This window comes from Lepidothrix coronata, unplaced genomic scaffold, assembly GCF_001604755.1.
Source record: "Lepidothrix coronata isolate B3197 unplaced genomic scaffold, Lepidothrix_coronata-1.0 Scaffold52, whole genome shotgun sequence".
Lineage (NCBI taxonomy): Eukaryota > Metazoa > Chordata > Aves > Passeriformes > Pipridae > Lepidothrix > Lepidothrix coronata.
Genome location: NW_016690232.1, coordinates 2,018,869 through 2,037,479, shown reverse-complemented (window position 1 = coordinate 2,037,479; position 18,611 = coordinate 2,018,869). Strand labels below are relative to the sequence as shown.

Genomic DNA, 18,611 nt, shown 5'->3' with positions numbered 1-18,611 from the left:
CCCCCGGGATGGCTCCCAGTAGGGACACCAAGGCAAGCTCTGCTCTGTGTCCCTAACTCAGGGGCAGAGACTCACCTTGCATCCCTCCTCTCCTGATGGATGTCCTGGCAGAAAAAGGGCCATCACACTGTGGCATTTACTGCCTACCGTGGAGGTCCAGCCCAGCTGTCATTCATCCCCTGCTCACAGGCTCCAGTGAAATCCAGGGAGTCCAACTGAGACATTTTGCAGAGCAGGAGGAATCAATAAAGATGAATTTCCAGCAGCTGAGAAAGGAGAAAACCTGCTAATGACCCTGCAGCACCAACCCTCTGGTGGGAGCCCTCAGCCATCTGCAGAACTGCAGGGCTGTACCCGCACCCAGGCACTCCCAGAGCACAGGAACAAAGCCATGCCTTTGCTCCCCCTTTCCTTTTCTTTAAGGAACACAGAGAATGGATAAGAATTATTCTGAATCCATTTATTATGGTGTTATTATTTAGTAGAGTTAAAAAACAGATTTGGCAATTTCGAACAAACTTGTGGTAAGTATTTTTGGAGAGGTTGGAGGCAAAGGAAAAAATAAAGCAGGCTGAGCTGCCTTGTGCTTTCTTTCTGGTGGGAAAATGGCATTTTAGTGAGAAATCAAAGTTTCAAGTGGAAAAAAAAGTATGGCATATGGTGCTCTAGGAAAAAGCAGAGTAGCTGCTCCCACCAACATTACATCAACAAAATATTAATATCTGAAAATTAAGCCTAAGTTCCCAGACTATACTGCACAAACAAGCACCTTCTGCTGGCTCTGCCAAACCCCTCTGGAGCATCTGTCAGTGAGATATAAACAGAAGTGTCTGGGAAGCTGTAACCTACAGGCTTCACAGCTCTCAGAGAAACAGAAAGAGCAGAAGGAGGCTTTTCTCTAATGATTTTTGGCAGGATAACAACTTGAGGAAGTTCCAGGGACGACTACTCAGCTAGAGCCAAATCACCTCCTGGGATGTTAGTGCTGTGCACAGGGAGAGAGGAGTAAGGAAGGAGAAGGGGCCTTTGCTTGGACATTTCTGCCGGGAATCAGGCGGGAGCACTGCTGACACACTGTGAAACATGGTCTGGAAGCCTTCAAAGGATTCAAAGAGGTTAAAGGCTGCTCCACGGAAAGGCCAGCAGCCCTTCCTGTGAGACGAGAGCAGCCCCAGCTCCTGCTCGTCCTTCTCATCACAGTGGAGTTTCAGAAGTGGCTGTCATTGCACAGAAGCAGATATCTGATTGTGGGAGCTTTTAATTAACAACAGCACAACCAAACCCACCAACGGGAAACTGGTTTGAGAAATTCAAATGGAAACGATACTCTTTAATGATAACCAACACACCCCCGGCGAGGCAGCCCTGAGTTGATGCCTGCCACCTTCCTCTGAAGAGGGAGCCCTCTTCAGAGATGATTCCTCCATGGCTTACCCAGGCACCAGATCCAGATGAAGCAGAGCAAGTTGCCAAGTGCCATCCCAGCCAGGCATCCAGCCCTGCCCCTGGGCACAGCTCCCAGCAGCTGGCCCACAGAGTGAGGGAAAGGGCTGGACATGTGGCTCACAGGCTGTGCAAAGGGGAATAGCTCCCTAGGCACAGCTGAACCGACAAAGAGCCACAAACACTCAGTGCCCTGGCAGTTTTGAGCTTTTTTCCACACACTGTAACCACTGCAGGGAGGTCAAGGCTCCAGAAGCAGCTTGAACTGATCAAATGCAGGAACATTTTGTTCTCACTTCAGTGGCACTCAGGTAGAACAAGAGCCTAAGCCCAGGCCTCCAATACTCCACACAACCTTCTGCAGACTGAAGGCACCCTGCAGTAACAAAACCCCCATTGACCGGATGTTATCTGGAAACACAAGCTGATTTCCTGGCAAGAAATGAATAAAAAATGCTACATGAAAATTCACTTGGATATACTTCTTGGCAAAAAATTACTCTTACACAAGTTTTCTGTCCAGTTATAACTCCATGCTGTCTCCACTTTCTTATATCTAGAAAAAAGAAACTAATCATCTGATCAGGACATAAGACCATAAACTCAGAGCTGAGGCAGGTTACAGCCATAGCTCACTGGTAGCCAGGAGCCTGTGCTTGATCCAGAAGATACATTTGCTACACAACCACACTGGAACCACACCTGCTTGGGGATGTCCACGACACTTGACAGGGCTTAGCAGATGATGCAAAGCCCTAAGGCAGCTGAGGTGCCCTGATTTCAGTGTTAACAAAGACCTCTGGACACCTGAGGCAGGCAGGCACTAGTGCCTGTGACTCTGCACACTTTGTTAACTCTGCTGCTGTGCAAACAACCCCACGATGGTCCCTTCAGTCCTCTCCTCTCTGATGACATCAGACTGCAGCAACAGGGAGATGGTTTGCGCTGGGGCACAAAATGTTCAAGGAGAAGCTGAGAGCACCAGGTTTGTTCAGGCTGGAGAGAAGTTAAAGGGAGATACTACTGTTATCTGCTACTCTCTGATGGAGAGACACACAGGAAAAGCTGAAAGGCAACAGGCACAACATGAGAAATTATGCAAGGAAAACATTCACTGTCAGCACAGTCACACACTGGAACTGGAAGTGACACTGCTTCTCTGAAAAGAACCCACTGTAACTTTGAACTTGACTCTTCTTTCAGCAGGGGGTGGACAAAGCAGCCCCCAGCCATCCCTTCCAGCTCCATGACCCAAGAAGCCTGTGAAGAACCACTTCCCATGAGAACTCTCACACTTTCTGGGAAGGTGCTTCAAGAACTTGTGCCTTTCAGTTTTCTGTCTGTGAAATGGAGCTGACGTGATTTCCTTATTCAAGCCTTTGTCTAGCAGGTCTACAGAGTAACCCATTTTTTTAGTGTGGAATAGATGACTTGGCTCTTCAGAATACACAAACCAGCACAAGCAAATAGGAGAGAGGCCCTTCTGGTGCCATATTAGCATTTTGTTTCAGAACTCGCCTGTGATGCTGTTGGAGGCTATGTGTTTTCTTCAGATCTGAAATCCTCAGAGCTGCCCCAAAGTTTCTAGCAAACAAATTTAATGCTTTCATTTTACACCAGAAGCATAACAATTATCTGGGAAATCTCCCTCCCACGCCCCACAGTCTGTATTTTGGGTGGCTTGGTGATCTCACCCCAGTTACTCAGGTTCAACATTGCTTTTAAAAACTGTCATATAAAAGCCACTGGGGTCAACTTTTAAGCCAGGGCTCACCATGAACAGCTATGTGTGGTTAAATACAGAAAAACAAAGCAATTGAAAGAAGACCAAAAAAAATCTTCCATCTTCTCTCTCCCACTCCCCTCTTTATCCACATGTTGCCAGACCTTAAGAGACATGACCTGCAAGTACAACTGCTGTCATCCTGCAGGCCCTGCAGTTCTCTGCTGTTGTCTTTCCCACTTCTTCATAATTCTTCTCATGAAGAGAGCCACCAATATCTGCCCAGACATTGCCTCTTGCTATGCCTAACTCCACAGCACGTCCCACAAGGGGATGCAGGAAAGCCAGCTGCACAGCTCCTCGTTACAATGCTGGTCCTATATGAACAGTCACAGAGATCAAGAAAGGAAGTTACGAAATAAAAACAACTGTAAAGAAACACCAGGGACCTGCACCCTCTTCAGTCCTGGGGGTGCAGCAGAGAAGGAAGCTGTGCAGGAATATGAAGCTCTCCTAATTAAATATATTCCAAACAGAGGAAAATTAGAACAGTGGGGAGCTATGAGCTTCCCCTTTCATACTCCCCCAGCAGAAGCTGTTTCAATTCCACTGTCTGGAGGCACAGTAAGTAAAGCCATACTTCAGCAGGTACCTCCACATGTGAAGTTAAAAACAGGTCATGTAGTAATTAAGACATTTTAACAGAATTCTCATGTTATAATAAGCCTGTTCCCACAGCTGACTCAGGAATACAGAAGAGCACCTTAAACTGACCAGGTGGAATTTCTCCTTTTATACACAGTGTAAAGCTGCATAATTTTATGATGAAGTAATACAAGGCTGCATATTTTTACAAAGAAGTAATATGAGAGATTTGTTTAGGCTGCAAATCCAAGGTGTCTCCAACATCAAGACAGTGAATTGGTGTATGTATTTGGGAGCTGCTGTCCCACCTCAGGGACAGTCAAGCTGCCTGCTGGGATGGCTCCATCATTACCTGTACTGACAGCACAGAAGGTGCCTCTCATCGCAGGTCCAACAACCCCTGAACATCTGATCAGTACTACAAAGCAGGGGTGAGTCAAGGACTAGGCTGGTAGGAAAACATTACTCACAAGTCTGATTTTATTGTGTGTTTTTCTAACTGGTGAGAGACTCCTATGACAGTCCAAAAGACTGAAAGGCTAGAAAGGACCTTTCCTATTTTGCCTTGTTTTCTCAGTTTCTAACCAGAAGTTCCCCTGGTAGAAAAGAAGCAATGTCAGCTTACAGAGTTGTTCATCTTCACAAGAGCCCACCCTGTTACCAGTTAAATGAAAAGGAACCCACCAGGTGCAACAGAAGCTGGACAAGGCCCCTGGAGTGCAAGCTCAGGAGAGAAACTACCTGAGAGGGGAGGGCAAGGAGACAGATTCCTCACATTCACAAAAGAAAACAAAAGCACACTTAATTTAAAACCAACTTTTTCCACTCACATTTATTTTGACTAAAAACAGTCTTTGCAAACAAATATCTTGCTGCTTCTTTGCAATTCAGTGGGATTGCTGCAATTACTCCATGGCACATGACTCTGAGGAAGCAGAGAAAGTGTCCCACAACTCAGTCATATTTCCATAGGAAAAGCTGACTCATAACTTATGTCATCCTTGAAATGCTGACATGGGTTTTTAAGAAGCATCCGAATGACAAGTCCCAGGAACAGGGCTGCAGCCACTTGAGGGCTGACACAGCTGCCCAGCTCTAGCAGAGGAGAAGGCCCTCCTTTGCTGCCAGGCGCTGCCGATGGATCTTATCCTGCTGTAGCTCCTCATGGTTTGGATGCCAGAGTTTCATGACGATTCTCTCGATGTTTAGAGCATAGACAGTGTGTGCAGGAATAACTTCTTTGTGCACCTGGAAACACATGTTAGAAGACAACATGTTTCACGCTTTCATACACATTTCCTTATGTTGCCCAGGGAATAACCTCCCTCTACCACAGGATGCTCCGAGTGCCAGCCCTGCAGAGTGGGAATGCAGGCTGTCTCACACAGAGAGCTGCTTCCTGCCAGCACTGCCACACCAGCCACCACAGCACAACCACCTGTCACACCACTTTGGAAGGGAGTAGCATGGTAAGGAAATCATCGTTTGGCTCTTGGGATGACAATCAGTAATTTGTCATCAAACCCTTAGAAACAACAATTCTACCTGACTAAACATGAGATGAATGCTTGATTACAGTTCTGTGATCTGTCTTCACAGCTGTGAGACAAAATGCCAAGGCCTGTTCACAACAGCAGAGATCATCAAGGTGGAATTTCTCACAGTGAATTTTAGATATCCAAAGCAGTCACGATGTCCCCAGAGCTGCCAGAGCAGGAGGGAACCACAGGAATAAATCTCCACTGAAGATCCACCCAGCCTACCTCAGATATGGTTAGAGTGATCATAGCTAACCCACTGCAGGAGCCTGCATGCCAGGAGCAAATATTCCTCTAAGTGCCCAGGTAGAACATGAGGACTAAGAAGGGAAATGCCAGGCAAGTTATTTTGCTGCAGCACTGTCAAAATCTGTCCAGATCAGTTCTGATATAATCACTGCAGTCTTGCTGCAGAGGTGTGAGACAAGGATCTCCTCATCAGCCCTCTGACCAAGGGGAGCAGAAGAGGCATTAAACCATGAGCTGACTATGTTACCCAACACCTAACAGTGGGAACAAATCAAAGGCAAGGAATTGTAAATCTCAGAGGGAAAGAGATTACACAGGAGGAGAAATCAGCTCACCTGTAAGGCCTCGAAAAGGTCGTACATGTTGACTGGTGGGAGGGAGGCTGGCAGGGTGTCCCCAGAGCAGGCCAGGAGCAGGGCTGCCTGCTGCTCAGCATCGTCAGGAGGGGGCTGCGGGGTCAGGCTCTGACCAGCTGAGGGTGTCGCGCTGCTCGGAGGGCTGGGGGCAGAGCAGGCAGGAAAACACTCCAGTCACCAAAACACCACCAGTTTTGGGAGTCACGCAGCAAGGGCCTGGCCCCAGGGCTTGTTTTTCTGTATCAGTTGACTTAAACCATGTGTACATAAAGTTCTTTCAGCTCTAATAAAAATTTCTTTGAAATTCCAGTTTAATAGAAACATCGCAGACTGATCCTCAACATGCCTCAACCTTGCTTAACTGTGCAACTTTTGTTATTTACAGCCAACAGTTTTTACCCAGCATAAAAATTAAGGCACACAAAACATTAAATTGAAACATTGACCATTAGGCAGAGTTGTTTGCAGTGTTATAATCAAACTTGAAAGCACTCACAACCTCCTGTCGACTGCTGGAAGTGGCCACAGACAAACACAACTGCCTTCTCATACACACACATGCTGTCAGATGCACAGCACGAGCTGTTTGACATTGAGACTCCAAACACAATGACCCTGAAGCTCTGCTAACTGGACAGTCATGCCAAGGAACCATAAATACATTTGGATGCAGGAGTGACAGGATGGCAGTGTGCTGCAGGTTCTCACTGACATTTCAATCCTATGGCACAACAGCTGTGCCCCCCAAAAAAGCAGAGCTCTTCTGCCCAGGGGCAGTTTCCCTAAGAGCAACAGAATTCCTCTGTTATTAAAGTTTCCAAAAAGCAATAATAAATAAACTGATGGACAAGTGCAGGTAAGGAAGAGAGACTTAACACCATCCTAAAGTCCACTGCTGAGAAATCCCCATATTCTCCCTCCCTGTTTAGCTGTACAGTCCTCCATGCCAATACCTTCCTAGTGTGTGAAAGTTAAACACCATTAACACATCCTACTAAGTAAAAGGAGAAACTGAACCATGAAGTGACTTCAGGACTAGCAAAATCCATTTAAATTAGCTCCTTACCACTCAATTAAATTGTTATAAGCAACAACACTGTTCTTCAGATATGGTTGAGGGTTGACATTGCTTCCAAAGGCGTACTTGAAATGGCCATCCCTCAGACGATAGGCTTTCCGCCTGGATATCACGGATGTCAGAATGTCCTTAAGATGGTTCTGCAACAGAAGACAATCTTATTACATGTGCTGATTGATTCACTCATGGCTAGAAGTGCCTCACCAACTGGCAAGACAGAACTAGTGCTGCTATGACCACAGGGACCTAAAGATGGAAGGGAACCAGTATGTGGACAGGTTACAGTATGTTTGTGGGAGTATTGTAAGCATCAGCCTGTGAACTGTACTTTAATACATGATGTGCTGCTTCAAATGTCAAAGGGGTTTCTTAAATGCTAGGAAATTCCCAACCTCTGATCCCTCTGATAAAAGGTTAAGACTTCATAATTGACACTAGATGTTACACTTGAACTGAAATACAGGCCCTGAAACAACAGTGAAAAGCCACCACACTCAGGCTTTTTCACTTGCCTGAGAAGTGCTGGAGAAGCAACGGTCTGAAGAAACAAGCAGACAACTTCTTAATTTGGCCTCACTGCCAGAGGAGGAATTTGGGTTGGCCTCCACATCCCATGTGTAGAAAACCATTCACACACCAACGCTCCAAGCAGTGGCTGTGTCATTCCTGGGATAGGCCAAGTGATGCACCACTGATGGCCAAGACCAGCAGGTGCTTCACCTGCAGGTATCACCCGATCCTGTCACTTCACGTCCAGGCCAGACACTCGTGCCTGCAACGGATTACTTTTTATAGACTTGTTCCAACTGGCACTCCCATTCTGTCCCTTCTTTTAAGTGACAGGAACAGCATTTTCCAAAACAGCTACTTAAGCACGCCTGGAGTTCTTCACGTACAAGTACTCCAAAATTAACACTTGCAGGCAGAAGTCCAAGACTTCTAGGACACCACAAATCTGGAAGACTTTTAATCCTCATCTAACTCTGAGGCAAACAGGCAATTAAAGAACAATCGGAGAAGCAGGTTTTCTCCTCACATTGAGGCACCCCCCACCCCAAACTGCAAACAGAGCCTTGTGCTGCAGGTGTCAGGAGACCACCGCTGCTGCCCTGCCCAGCCCAGCCTCACCTCCACAGCATAAACAACCGCGGTCACCGCCTCCTCCGTGACATTGTCCAGCCCATGCTCATATGCAGTTACAATCATCCTTCCTTCTAACTGCCCACGTGTGGGAAGCATCATGGTGTGAGAACACAGCTTCAAATCGTCATCCTCCTGAGGATCCTTCGCCACAAACTGCTGGGCTCCCGACAGCGGATTCTGAGGCTGGAACCGGTGCTGTCATGGACACAACGTTAAAGCGTGAGATAATATTCATTCAGACCCTTTGGTTCATCAAGGGGACATCCCTTCTCCAGTCAGAAAGCATATACCTATAAAAATGTACTGCAGAGCAATACTACTTCCCAGAACACTCTCCCAACCCTCACTGATTTGTGACTAAAGAAGTTTCTAAGTCAGTGTTAGTGTCCTTTAATTAAACAGACCATGAACTTGTCCAGCAGCACCCCAAACCACCTAAACTTTGGGTATCCACAACATACTGCAGCAAGAAATTCTACAGTGTAAAAACACAACACATGAACAGTCACTTGCCCCGGTCTGCTCTGCACCTTCCACCTGCTAGATTCATTTTACTCTCCTGAAAGTCCCAAAAATGTAGTCAGTCACTGTCCTTACCTCCTTTCATGCTATCCAGCCCAGTGAGTGGACTTTCACATCTCTCAGACACCTCCTTCTAGGCTGAAGTGTTTTCATCTATTTAGTAATTCCTTGTACAAAAGGGTATATTTTTATACAGTTTACATCAAGATTAAAAACCATGATCCCAGATTTGTGATTGATTCTTACATCCTCTAAAGTTTTAAACTTAGCCCAATTCCAGTTCTGAAATTCATAATCTAGTTTTCCTGTGCACTTTCACTACTCTAAGTAGAGCTGTGTTACTAAGCAGCCACTGATTCTGAGATGGATTATGACTATTTTTCAGAACTGACTCTGTTATTTAGGGAAAAAAAACACCACAGAACAGGAATTCACACCACAAGGTGGCAACCCCCATTTCCCAGGCCACATGTATTCCAGAACAAATCCCCTGCTGCATTGTGTCTCAAGCTCTGAGTGCCTGTGGTGGCTCCTTAGCAGATGGGAATAATTGATCCTTGAGCCCAGATATGTGCTTGGCCTTAACCCACAAGGGAACAAGGCTTATCATGTACTCCCCACAACTCCTGTCCCTCTACTCTCCAAGTCACAGATCCAGTGGCTCTGGAATGAAGATTGCTTCAAGGCTCTTATGGGGCACCAGGACAAACACATACTGTAAATATGAACAATGAATATACAGCAAAATGGATCTCTCACATCTTAGTTTCAGGGGAGAAAGATGGGCTGCTTTAGTCAAAGGACAGTGCGGCATTTAACTCAGAGTGAAAAACCAATCCACCCACTACTGATGTGAAAGCAGATTTCCCTCCCCATGATTCTGAAGACTTATGGTTTCATTACAGGAAAGCCACATGCCCAAAAGGACCTTCAAAATGTAAGCCACTCTCAAAAGAAATGTGATCTGGGAGAGCAGAAGGCTACTGGAATGAACCTGTGGTCGTTCACAGCTGTTATTCTGACCAGTAAGAGAAACATTAGAAAATATCAAGGCCCTTCCAAGTTCACACTGCTTAGGAATTCCACTAGTAACACACAAGCCTGTTCATCACAACATACACTAAACACAGTACTTAGTGCCAAGCATTCCTGAACACGTGTATAAACACACACTAAAAATCTGCTGTATCATAGGGGTATTGAGTAAATACATTCCACTACATCACAACTTGCTTCTCAAACTCTCATTTACTTGCTACTGAAAAGTTACAGTGAAATTTTAAGACAGAAAGGTAACAGCCTGCCATCAGAATTCAGGTCACAGCTGTGAGCACTGCAAAGTATTTCCACAGTTTCTAAATACAATGAGCCTTCAGCTGGACTCACATCCCTCTGGAACACTAGTCTCTGAAGCACACATACACAGTGCCTAATTATAGTCCCTAGAAGGGCAGTATCCACTTGGCTGAGCCAAGCTCACCTCTCTCAGCATAGGAACAGGAGGTTTCATATGCTCACTTTTCTCCCCTATTCCCAGCCCCTTCTTTCTTTGCAATAGCATTGGCATACATCCAATCATAATCCAGCTGAATAAACCCTCAAAAAAAAACTTGGGGGTTGGGGTCTTTTCTGCTTTGTTAAGTTTTCTGCTTGCCAGAGAACTGAACCAGATCAGATGTGCTCAGTTACCCAATAAATCTGGCTCAATAAGAGACAGACACTCTTCCTTTCAACACACTTTTCATTCAGTTTGAACCACCTTATCAAACCCTGACTGTTGAAGACAGTGCCCCATCCCAAATCTGTCACACCAGGCGCCCTCTACTCTGGTCTGGCAGCACAGAAACTGCAGAACAGGCATGTGTCAGTACTGGATGGACATACAGAGCCTTCGCTGCAAAGTCAACTGCATCTTGAGCATTTCGGTGCCACCCACCACAGGACAGCATCTTTGCAAGGCATTTTCCACCCTGAAACAACCCGACCTTCTACAAACATTCCACCCAACAACTATCCTACTTCTAACATTTCGGACAGCAGAGCTAATCACAGAACTCTGCCTGACTGCCTGAATAAATAGGAAATCACTTGTTTTAAGAATTCAGCAGATGTGTAAAGAGAACCACAGGCACTTACATCAAACTTCTGGCGAACCGAAGAAATCTTTTTCTTTCCCTTTGGTTTTCCAGGTTTAGTTGCGGAGCCACCTGGCCATGGCAGGGATCCGGCACCTTCTAAAAATTGAAAAGAAAAAGAACCACTCTATTGATGTTGCTGATTTAGGACCAGGACAAAACTGTCCACACAGGAAAAACCTTAACATTTGGCCCCTAGCTAAGCCTCAAATCAAAATCAACAGCCATAGCTCAGAGGAAGGTCTTCTGGGGGGAGAACACTTTTGGCAGCCCTTCCCTGCTGTTGTCAGCCCTCTGCTAGCTTTTACCCACTCATGACCCACCACTTAAGTAGAAATTTCTGTCCACACACCACATAAAACCCATGTTGGAAGGAGAGAGATAAGCACAGCCTCCAAAGAAAGCCAAAAGGAAGGGATAAGCCATTTGTTCAATCAGGAAGGTAATTAAGAGCTTGCCGGGAGGAGGATTCTCTTCCCACCAGCTCCTGGATCATGTCAGATGTTAACCATCTGGATTGAGCTGTCCAGCTCCCCAGTTCTCCATCTGCTTCAGCAAGCTTTGTCATCAACCCTTATTAAACATCACAGCTGCTTGTTCTGTTACACCAAGGGGAAGAACTGCACAGGCCAGTGTGCCCAGGAGCTTGTGACTGAACAAAACTGGCAAAGAGCTGAAAAAGAGATTACTGTTTAGTACCAATAAATAAATACATTTGGTCACATCACGTTGAAGGGATTGCTCAAAAGCCCATACCGTATGCTGTCTGACAGCTACACCTACAGCAGGCCAAACCACATCCTGACAATCACACAGCTCTCAGCAAGGACAGCCAAGCAAACTTCCTGCTGACAGCATCTGTGAACAATTAGTTCCTTCAGGAACACCGGTGTTCAAAGAGAGCGTTGCACTGGATGTGCGTGCACTTGCTGACACTGAACAAGTGCAACTCAGAGACTGGAGAGCCCTCTCCTGGCTACAGAGGAAGCGTCTGCTTTGTCTCTCCAGTATCCTCCTCCCTTGGTTTTGCACCACGAGGGAGCACCCTTTTCCTCCGGAGCAGAGTATGCCCTGTGCCGAGTCCCTGTTTACCTCCAGGTGGCTTGGACAACTCTGCTCTTCAGTGCTTCAGTCACCTCCGAAGGGGAGGCCAGAGCTCTGCTGCCAGGCTGAGCTGACAGTTCTGGTTCTCTGCCACTACCATGGCTCACACCAGCTTCACACCAGTCTGTGTGATTACCCTCAGCTCTTCCAACCACGTTTAACTTGCTGTAACCAGGAACTAACTGTTTATTTTGCTGTAATCAGGAATTCATAAATACAGTTATACTACGGTCGTGTTTACAGGGAACGAGGCTGGCTAGAAATCCTTGGCTATGGGGAACTTCCCACACTCACAGCTGGAGAACAAGCACAGTGTTCTCCACCATGAAAAAAAAAATTTAACACATGACTTTAAGGGTCTGACTAAACTAGAGGATCCAGGTGAAGTTTTTGAATGGTCAGCTGCTAAGAAGGAATTAGAAACAACCTACAGAGATGGCACATTCTCCCTATATAAAAAGTTCACCAAGTTCAGCTACATCCTATTAGATGGGTGAAAATTACTAGCCTACAAACACTGTTCTCAAAATCCACTGGTCTATCATAAGAAATTAAAAGATAATAAATAAAAACTCTCCAAAAATCATAAAGCTGGTGTCACTACTCATCACGGCATCACAGGTGAGGCCCTAATGAGGGGACAAGTGAAAGCACCATAGACAATCATCTCAAGGACCACACTTCTCTGTCATCAAGATCTCGGGGCTTAAATTTTATGATTTAACATAATAATGCTATTTCTCTCAGAAGATGTTTTGTTCCTTACAGGTGAGTCCTTTCTTTCTCCTCTTCTCCTCCATAGCAGCTCAGACCTCTTCTAGCCAGGGTGGATTAGATGTGTTAAGGACAGACACTGAAATTACCTGTCCCATTCCAGAGCTTTCAATAAAAGCACACCTCTAGCTCACAATGTCACTCCACCCCAGACCCTTCCTCCTTGTCAGAAGTCTCACACAGCTCCTTCACAGCACCACTTGTGACAGTATCCTCTGCTGTGTGACCAGAGAAGGTGCAACAGACGCAGATGGAAATAGCAAACACCATTTTATCTAGCAGTGTATTACAGATTAATAGTCTTCATCCATGTCCAAACTTTTAAATTACTTCTTTAAAAAAATAATACAATAGCTTTTATACTAAATGGCAACTAAATGTTAGGCTTTCACAGTAGATCTGAAAGATGCAATTAATTGATACTCAACCTGCACAATTAACAAGAACTTAGCCAGGCTAAGTTTAGAGCAATGAGAAGGTGAGATACGATCTCCTATTTCCCACTATAATGAGCCCAGAGCGGAATTTTTTCAGCTCCTTTTCCAGGTTTTCATATTACCAAGCCTGACTTGCACTAGATGAAGAAAGCAAAATTTCCCTGTAGCATTCTAAGAAAACCAGTACTTGCCTTCCTGGCCACAAATGACAGGCTGGGCCAGCTCAGGCATGAAACTTCAGAGGTATCAGCCTCTTTTATTTAACCTTGCTAGCAAAGGAATCAGACCTTAACAAGCCACAGCAATGGCTGCTGCTCTGCCTTCAAAGATCAGCCACAGATAAGAGTGTGTTTCTAAGAGCTGCCTCGTCTGCACAGCACCATCACGATGGCAACAGCCAGTCCAGAGCGTGTCAGATTTTCCCAATGTGCTGCACCAGCACGAGAAAAGGACAAAGACACTGAGAAAGTCACTACAAAGAAAAGCAGCCAGGCCCAGGAAACTCCATTTCCCACCCTTGTTCATTTGATCTTCAGCTGGGGGAGGGGGTTGTTTGTTTGTTTTAATCTTGCAGGGACAAGGGTTTGGTTAGATATTCCGCTGATATTTGGTCAGATATTCTGCTGACACTCCTCTGCCAACAACTCACACTAAATAAATTAAACCCTTACATCATTAACTCAAGTGCTTGCAATTGTCTCAATTTTATTAACATTTAGCTAAGAAAAGAAGTAACAGTTCAAAGCAAGATACATATTAACTCAAGGAATCTTGTTAACCTGAGTGCTTGCAACTGTCCAACAAACAAGATAAGCTTAGTGAGCAAGTCCATGCAAAGTCAAGAAAAGATTTAAACTGGAATTCCTCTTGATGGAATTTTTGGGGGAAGAAAAGTCCCGGTATGAAGATTCAGGCTGGAATAAAGTTATTTTTTTCCATAGCAGCTTGTATGGGGCTGTGTTTTGGATTTGTGCTGAGAACAGTGTTGATAACACAGGGGTGTTTTGTTACTGCTGTGCAGGACTTGCACAGAGCCAAAGTCTGTTGTGCCTCTCACACCACCCCACCAGTGAGGGGGCTGGGGGTGCACAAAAATCTGGGAGGGGACACAGCCAGGAGAGCTGACCCCAACTGATCCAAGGGATATTCCACTCCATGTGGCATCATGCTCAACATACAAAGCTGGGGGAAGTGGAAGGAAGCGGGGGGACATTCAGAGTGATGGCATTTGTGTTCCCAAGTCACTGTTACGTGTGATGGAGCCCAGCTGTACTGGAGATGGCTGAACATCTGCCTGCCCACAGGCAGGGGTGAATGAATTCCATGGTTTGCTTTGCTGGCATGCATGGCTTTTGCTTTACCTACTAAATTCCCTTTACCTCAACCCACGAGTTTTCTCACTTTCACCCTCCTGATTTTCTCCCCCTCCCATTGGTTGGAGCAAGAGGCTCTGCGGGGCTGAGTTGCTGGGGTTACACCATGACACCCAGATGTAAAAGGTCAGAAAAGCACTTCTGAAAATACTGGTAAGGGAAGAATACCAAAGAAAACAATTTTCTTATACTGGGGAGTGTGCCACCCCACTCAGGCTGGTATAGCCAACTAACATCATCATTAAGGCACTCTAGTATTTTGGATAGCATGTTTCTGGGAAATTCCTCCCTTCAGGCACTTTCACAGCTTCCCACCTATGCTACAGCTTGGTGCCACTCCAGTATTTACGGGTGTCTTCATAAACATGGTTGTCAGAGGGAACAACACCACCCATTTTTCAAAAGGGCAGAGGAGTCAGATTTAGGATAGCTTAGGATCCTGCTGTGTCCTCACTGGGAGCCCAGCAGGAATTTAAGCAACTGGTCATCCTTCACATCAGAATAGATAATGCACTTCCTCTCCACCACCAAGTCCTAAACATCCCATGCCATACAAGCTGTGGAACTGGGATTTGAAGTTTGCGTGACCACCAGCCAAAGCAGATGAGAGGGGAAAATGCGAAGTGTTCTCAGAAAGGGTCACATTCACCAAGTGCTCCCCTAAATCTCAGGTGGAGCCACTACTACCAGAGGCAGCAAAACTGTCATCAGGTGGGTTTGTTAGCATGGTTCAACATACACTATAATCACTCCTTAAAAATATCTTCCCCAAGGTTTCCTATTCCAAATGCCACAATATCAAGTATACTTTTGACACTGACCACATAATTAGTTTTTTAATACAAAACAACATCTCAAGGATGGTTCTTTCCCTTTGTCTCTGTCACACGAAGGTGGAAAGTACATGCATCAGCAGCCCTTGTGACAGCATGCCAAGTGCAAACACACTTCTTTAAAGCTAATTGTTTCCATGAATCATGAATAAACACCTTCTACCCAAAAGACAGCAGTGGAGACAAAAGCTTGTTAGCTTTCCATTCTCATGTGGACCAAAAAAAAAAAAAAGAGAAGAAAAACCAAACAAACTATAACACAAAAATAGCAGGTGTCAGACTGACATCTAGGGGAAGAAGAAATCTAGACATTAACACTACTTGTACTGCACTTTCCTGGGCTTGCATATAAAATCCACTACACTACACACAGCTGACAGGCAAGAAAAGTTTGCCTGTAACAGATCTACCAGTCAGCAGCCCAAAGAGAGGTGTCTCGGTACAGATTAGGTCCCAAATAGCCGGCAAACTCTGCAATGATCTGAGGAGAGCAAAACGGAGGTTCTAGAAGGGATTGTTAGCTCCAGAGCACTAAACCATGTCTTTAAGAACACTCACAAACTATTAAACTGACTTATTTCAAGCTGCCTTGTGCAACCTGTGGACACAGAGCCAACCAAGGCCTGCCTGGAAGCCCTGCAGGTGACTAGCCCACCCTCAGGAAGGACCCTGGCCAGCTGGCACTGACCTGTTGAACCACTATGAAGAGGGTTCTTCAAGGGCTCCTGAAGAGAGAAAGCTGCAATGGGACAAGAGGAAAAGACCTCACAAGGACTTGCAATTAAAAAGGGTCTGGCAGGAAATAATGAGCATATGGAAGGCACCTGTGGAGTAGCACTTTGCTTTGTGCTGGGGCTCCTGCCTTTAACACATTCCTAAACAGCTTTGAAAAAGGGGACACCTGGGAGAGTTTGCTGACAAATCCTGACCAGAGAGCTGGAAAAGAGCTGCCATGACTAACTGACCGGATAAAGAAACAAAGGACATTCAATACAGTTAAGCACAGAGTATGCACACAGGAACAAACAATCCCAACCTCAGTCACATGGCAATGGGCTCTCACTTGAGCACTGCCACTCAGAAACAAGACCTCTGGGTTATGATCTCTACCCCAACACTCACAGCAGCTCAGCGCTGACATCAGAGAACACAAGTACTCTCTCCCTCCCCCTCCTCATTTAAACTCAGCTCCTCCAATCACTCTTCTTGTGCTTTCTTTTTATAATCCAGCTACAAGCATTCTAAGACAAAAGCAAGGAGCAGCAAGATTTAGACATAAGCCTTCTGATTTACATGAGTGCAGATCCCCAAAGGGAACAGGTCTAGGACTCACAAGGTGTTCACAAAGTTCAATCAAGAACAAACAAAGCAAGTTTGGAGGTGGGGAAGGTTAGCATTTAATTAGCACAGATGGTATAATTAAGGACCAGCTGTGGGTATCCATAATTTTTTCAGTTTTTCCTTCCTCTAGCTACAACAGGTATCACAGAAACTGGTAATCTCTCTTCTCAAAAAACTCATCTCTAAGGTCTCAGGCCATGAGAGCTGTAACAATTTTCTCTCTGTTACTACACAGCAGTTTCATATCTTGCATTGCAGCTCAACTGCCCTGCTATCACATCTCTGGGTTGAGAGTTCTTTTCAAAACCAAACAAAACATACTTTGCAGCCTTGAGGAAAGCCATTCTAGACTCTTACAAAGTTAAAATGTTATTCTAGATGCTCACAGAGTTAAAATGTTAACTATCTGCAGAAAGTTGGGTTAATTGGCCATAGCTCAGTCAATGCTCACAGTAAGCATTTTTCTATCAGATAAGCACTTGGAATCAAGATCAGTTAGGAATATCCAGTTCTCCAAAATTATACCCCCAGCAATGAGAAGAACAAAGTTCAGAGGAGAGAGGAAGCAGTAAGCAAAGCAGATCAAAGAGAATGCTGCATCTCCCTTTCCTCTTCAGTCCACAGCAGACACCTAATCCAGAAATCAAACCAGTTTATCTCAGGCCATCCAGCGTCAGCTCTAACCAAGCACACACAGCTTAGTCATGAAAGCACCTCTGCTGAAATCAGCTGGATCACTACTTTGCTACCCTTTTGCCTGTCTGGCAAAAATCCCAGGAATATTAAGGCTCAGAAAATTGGGGTACTCTGTACAATCCCACCAAACACATATAGGGCACACTGAGTGTTTCATGAGGCTTTTTGACACTTACCTGGTGCAGAAACCAGGATCTGGCATCGGGTAAGAATAGCCAGGAGGAAATCGTTGTGGGAGTGGACTGTGTAGAGAGAGACAGCTGATTAGCTGCACATCAGTGCCCAGAGGCACCCCCTCAAAGCAATCCTAAAGTACCTTGCCAGCTGCAAACTCACCCACATGAATCTGGGATTCCCTCCCACACTTCAGCCACACCACCTGTTCAGTCCCAACCAAAGGGAAAGTACGGAAAGCACTGGGACTCCACAGTGACATATAAAGGTGGCTTTTTAGTTGGTGGAACACCTTTTTTTTTTTACCTTTTCATCATATTTACACAAGGCCAAATTGCCTGTCAGTGCCAGGGCACTTCCTCATGTAGGCAAGGGCACCTCCAGCTTTTTAACGCCACTGCTATGGGAGCCCTGGGCATTCCTATTCCCCTCCCAGCACTTTCCCTGTTCGGGAAGCATCGTGCCGCGGGGAGGAGCTCCCCCGGGTCAGGCAGGGAAACAAACACCAGGGGGCTTCTCACCGTTATCCTGGGTGAGGAGCCTGCGCGCTTCCAAGTCAAACTCCTCCTTGCTGATCTTCTGCTTGAACCAGAGCTTCAGGTTGGCCCAGTACCTGGGAAGAGCAGGGAATCACAGCATCAACTGGTCTGGAAAAGATCACCGTGTCCAACCTACGAGCGAACAACCACTACACCGACCACAGCATGGCACCAAGCGCCCTTCCTTAAACACCTCCAGAGGAAAGAGCAGGCACAGGAGGAAAAGCGCTGTTCCCAGCCCCGGGAGCGCTGAGGTTCCGCACGGCCGGCAGGGGCCGGGCAGGCCGCGCAGCGCACAGGACCGACCCAGCCGGGCGGGGCCCGTCGCCGTAGCTCCCCCACAACCTCCCCACTGCCAGAGGGGCACTCACTGCTTCACGTTCTCGCCCAGAGCCTCGCTCAGGCTCTTCTTGGCCGCCTCCAGCTCGCTCACGTAGGTCGCCATGGCCGCCGGCGCACGGGGGCCGTCACGTGCCCACCCATCACGTGGGCCGGGGGAGGCGGGAGG

At 46.2% G+C, this 18,611-nt stretch overlaps 1 protein-coding gene across 1 annotated transcript; it reads right to left on the bottom strand.

Moving 5' to 3' along the window:
- Window positions 1–4,616: 4,616 nt before the first annotated feature.
- TADA1 (transcriptional adaptor 1) lies at window positions 4,617–18,594 on the bottom strand. Its single transcript, XM_017815679.1, has 8 exons — window positions 18,475–18,594; window positions 18,086–18,177; window positions 17,567–17,632; window positions 10,834–10,931; window positions 8,161–8,370; window positions 7,021–7,172; window positions 5,934–6,096; window positions 4,617–5,059 (listed from the first exon to the last, which is right to left on the bottom strand). Exons 1-8 carry the CDS (start codon window positions 18,546–18,548, stop codon window positions 4,907–4,909), a joined length of 1,008 nt encoding a protein of 335 aa, XP_017671168.1. The 5' UTR covers window positions 18,549–18,594; the 3' UTR covers window positions 4,617–4,906.
- Between the last annotated feature and the right edge of the window lie 17 nt (window positions 18,595–18,611).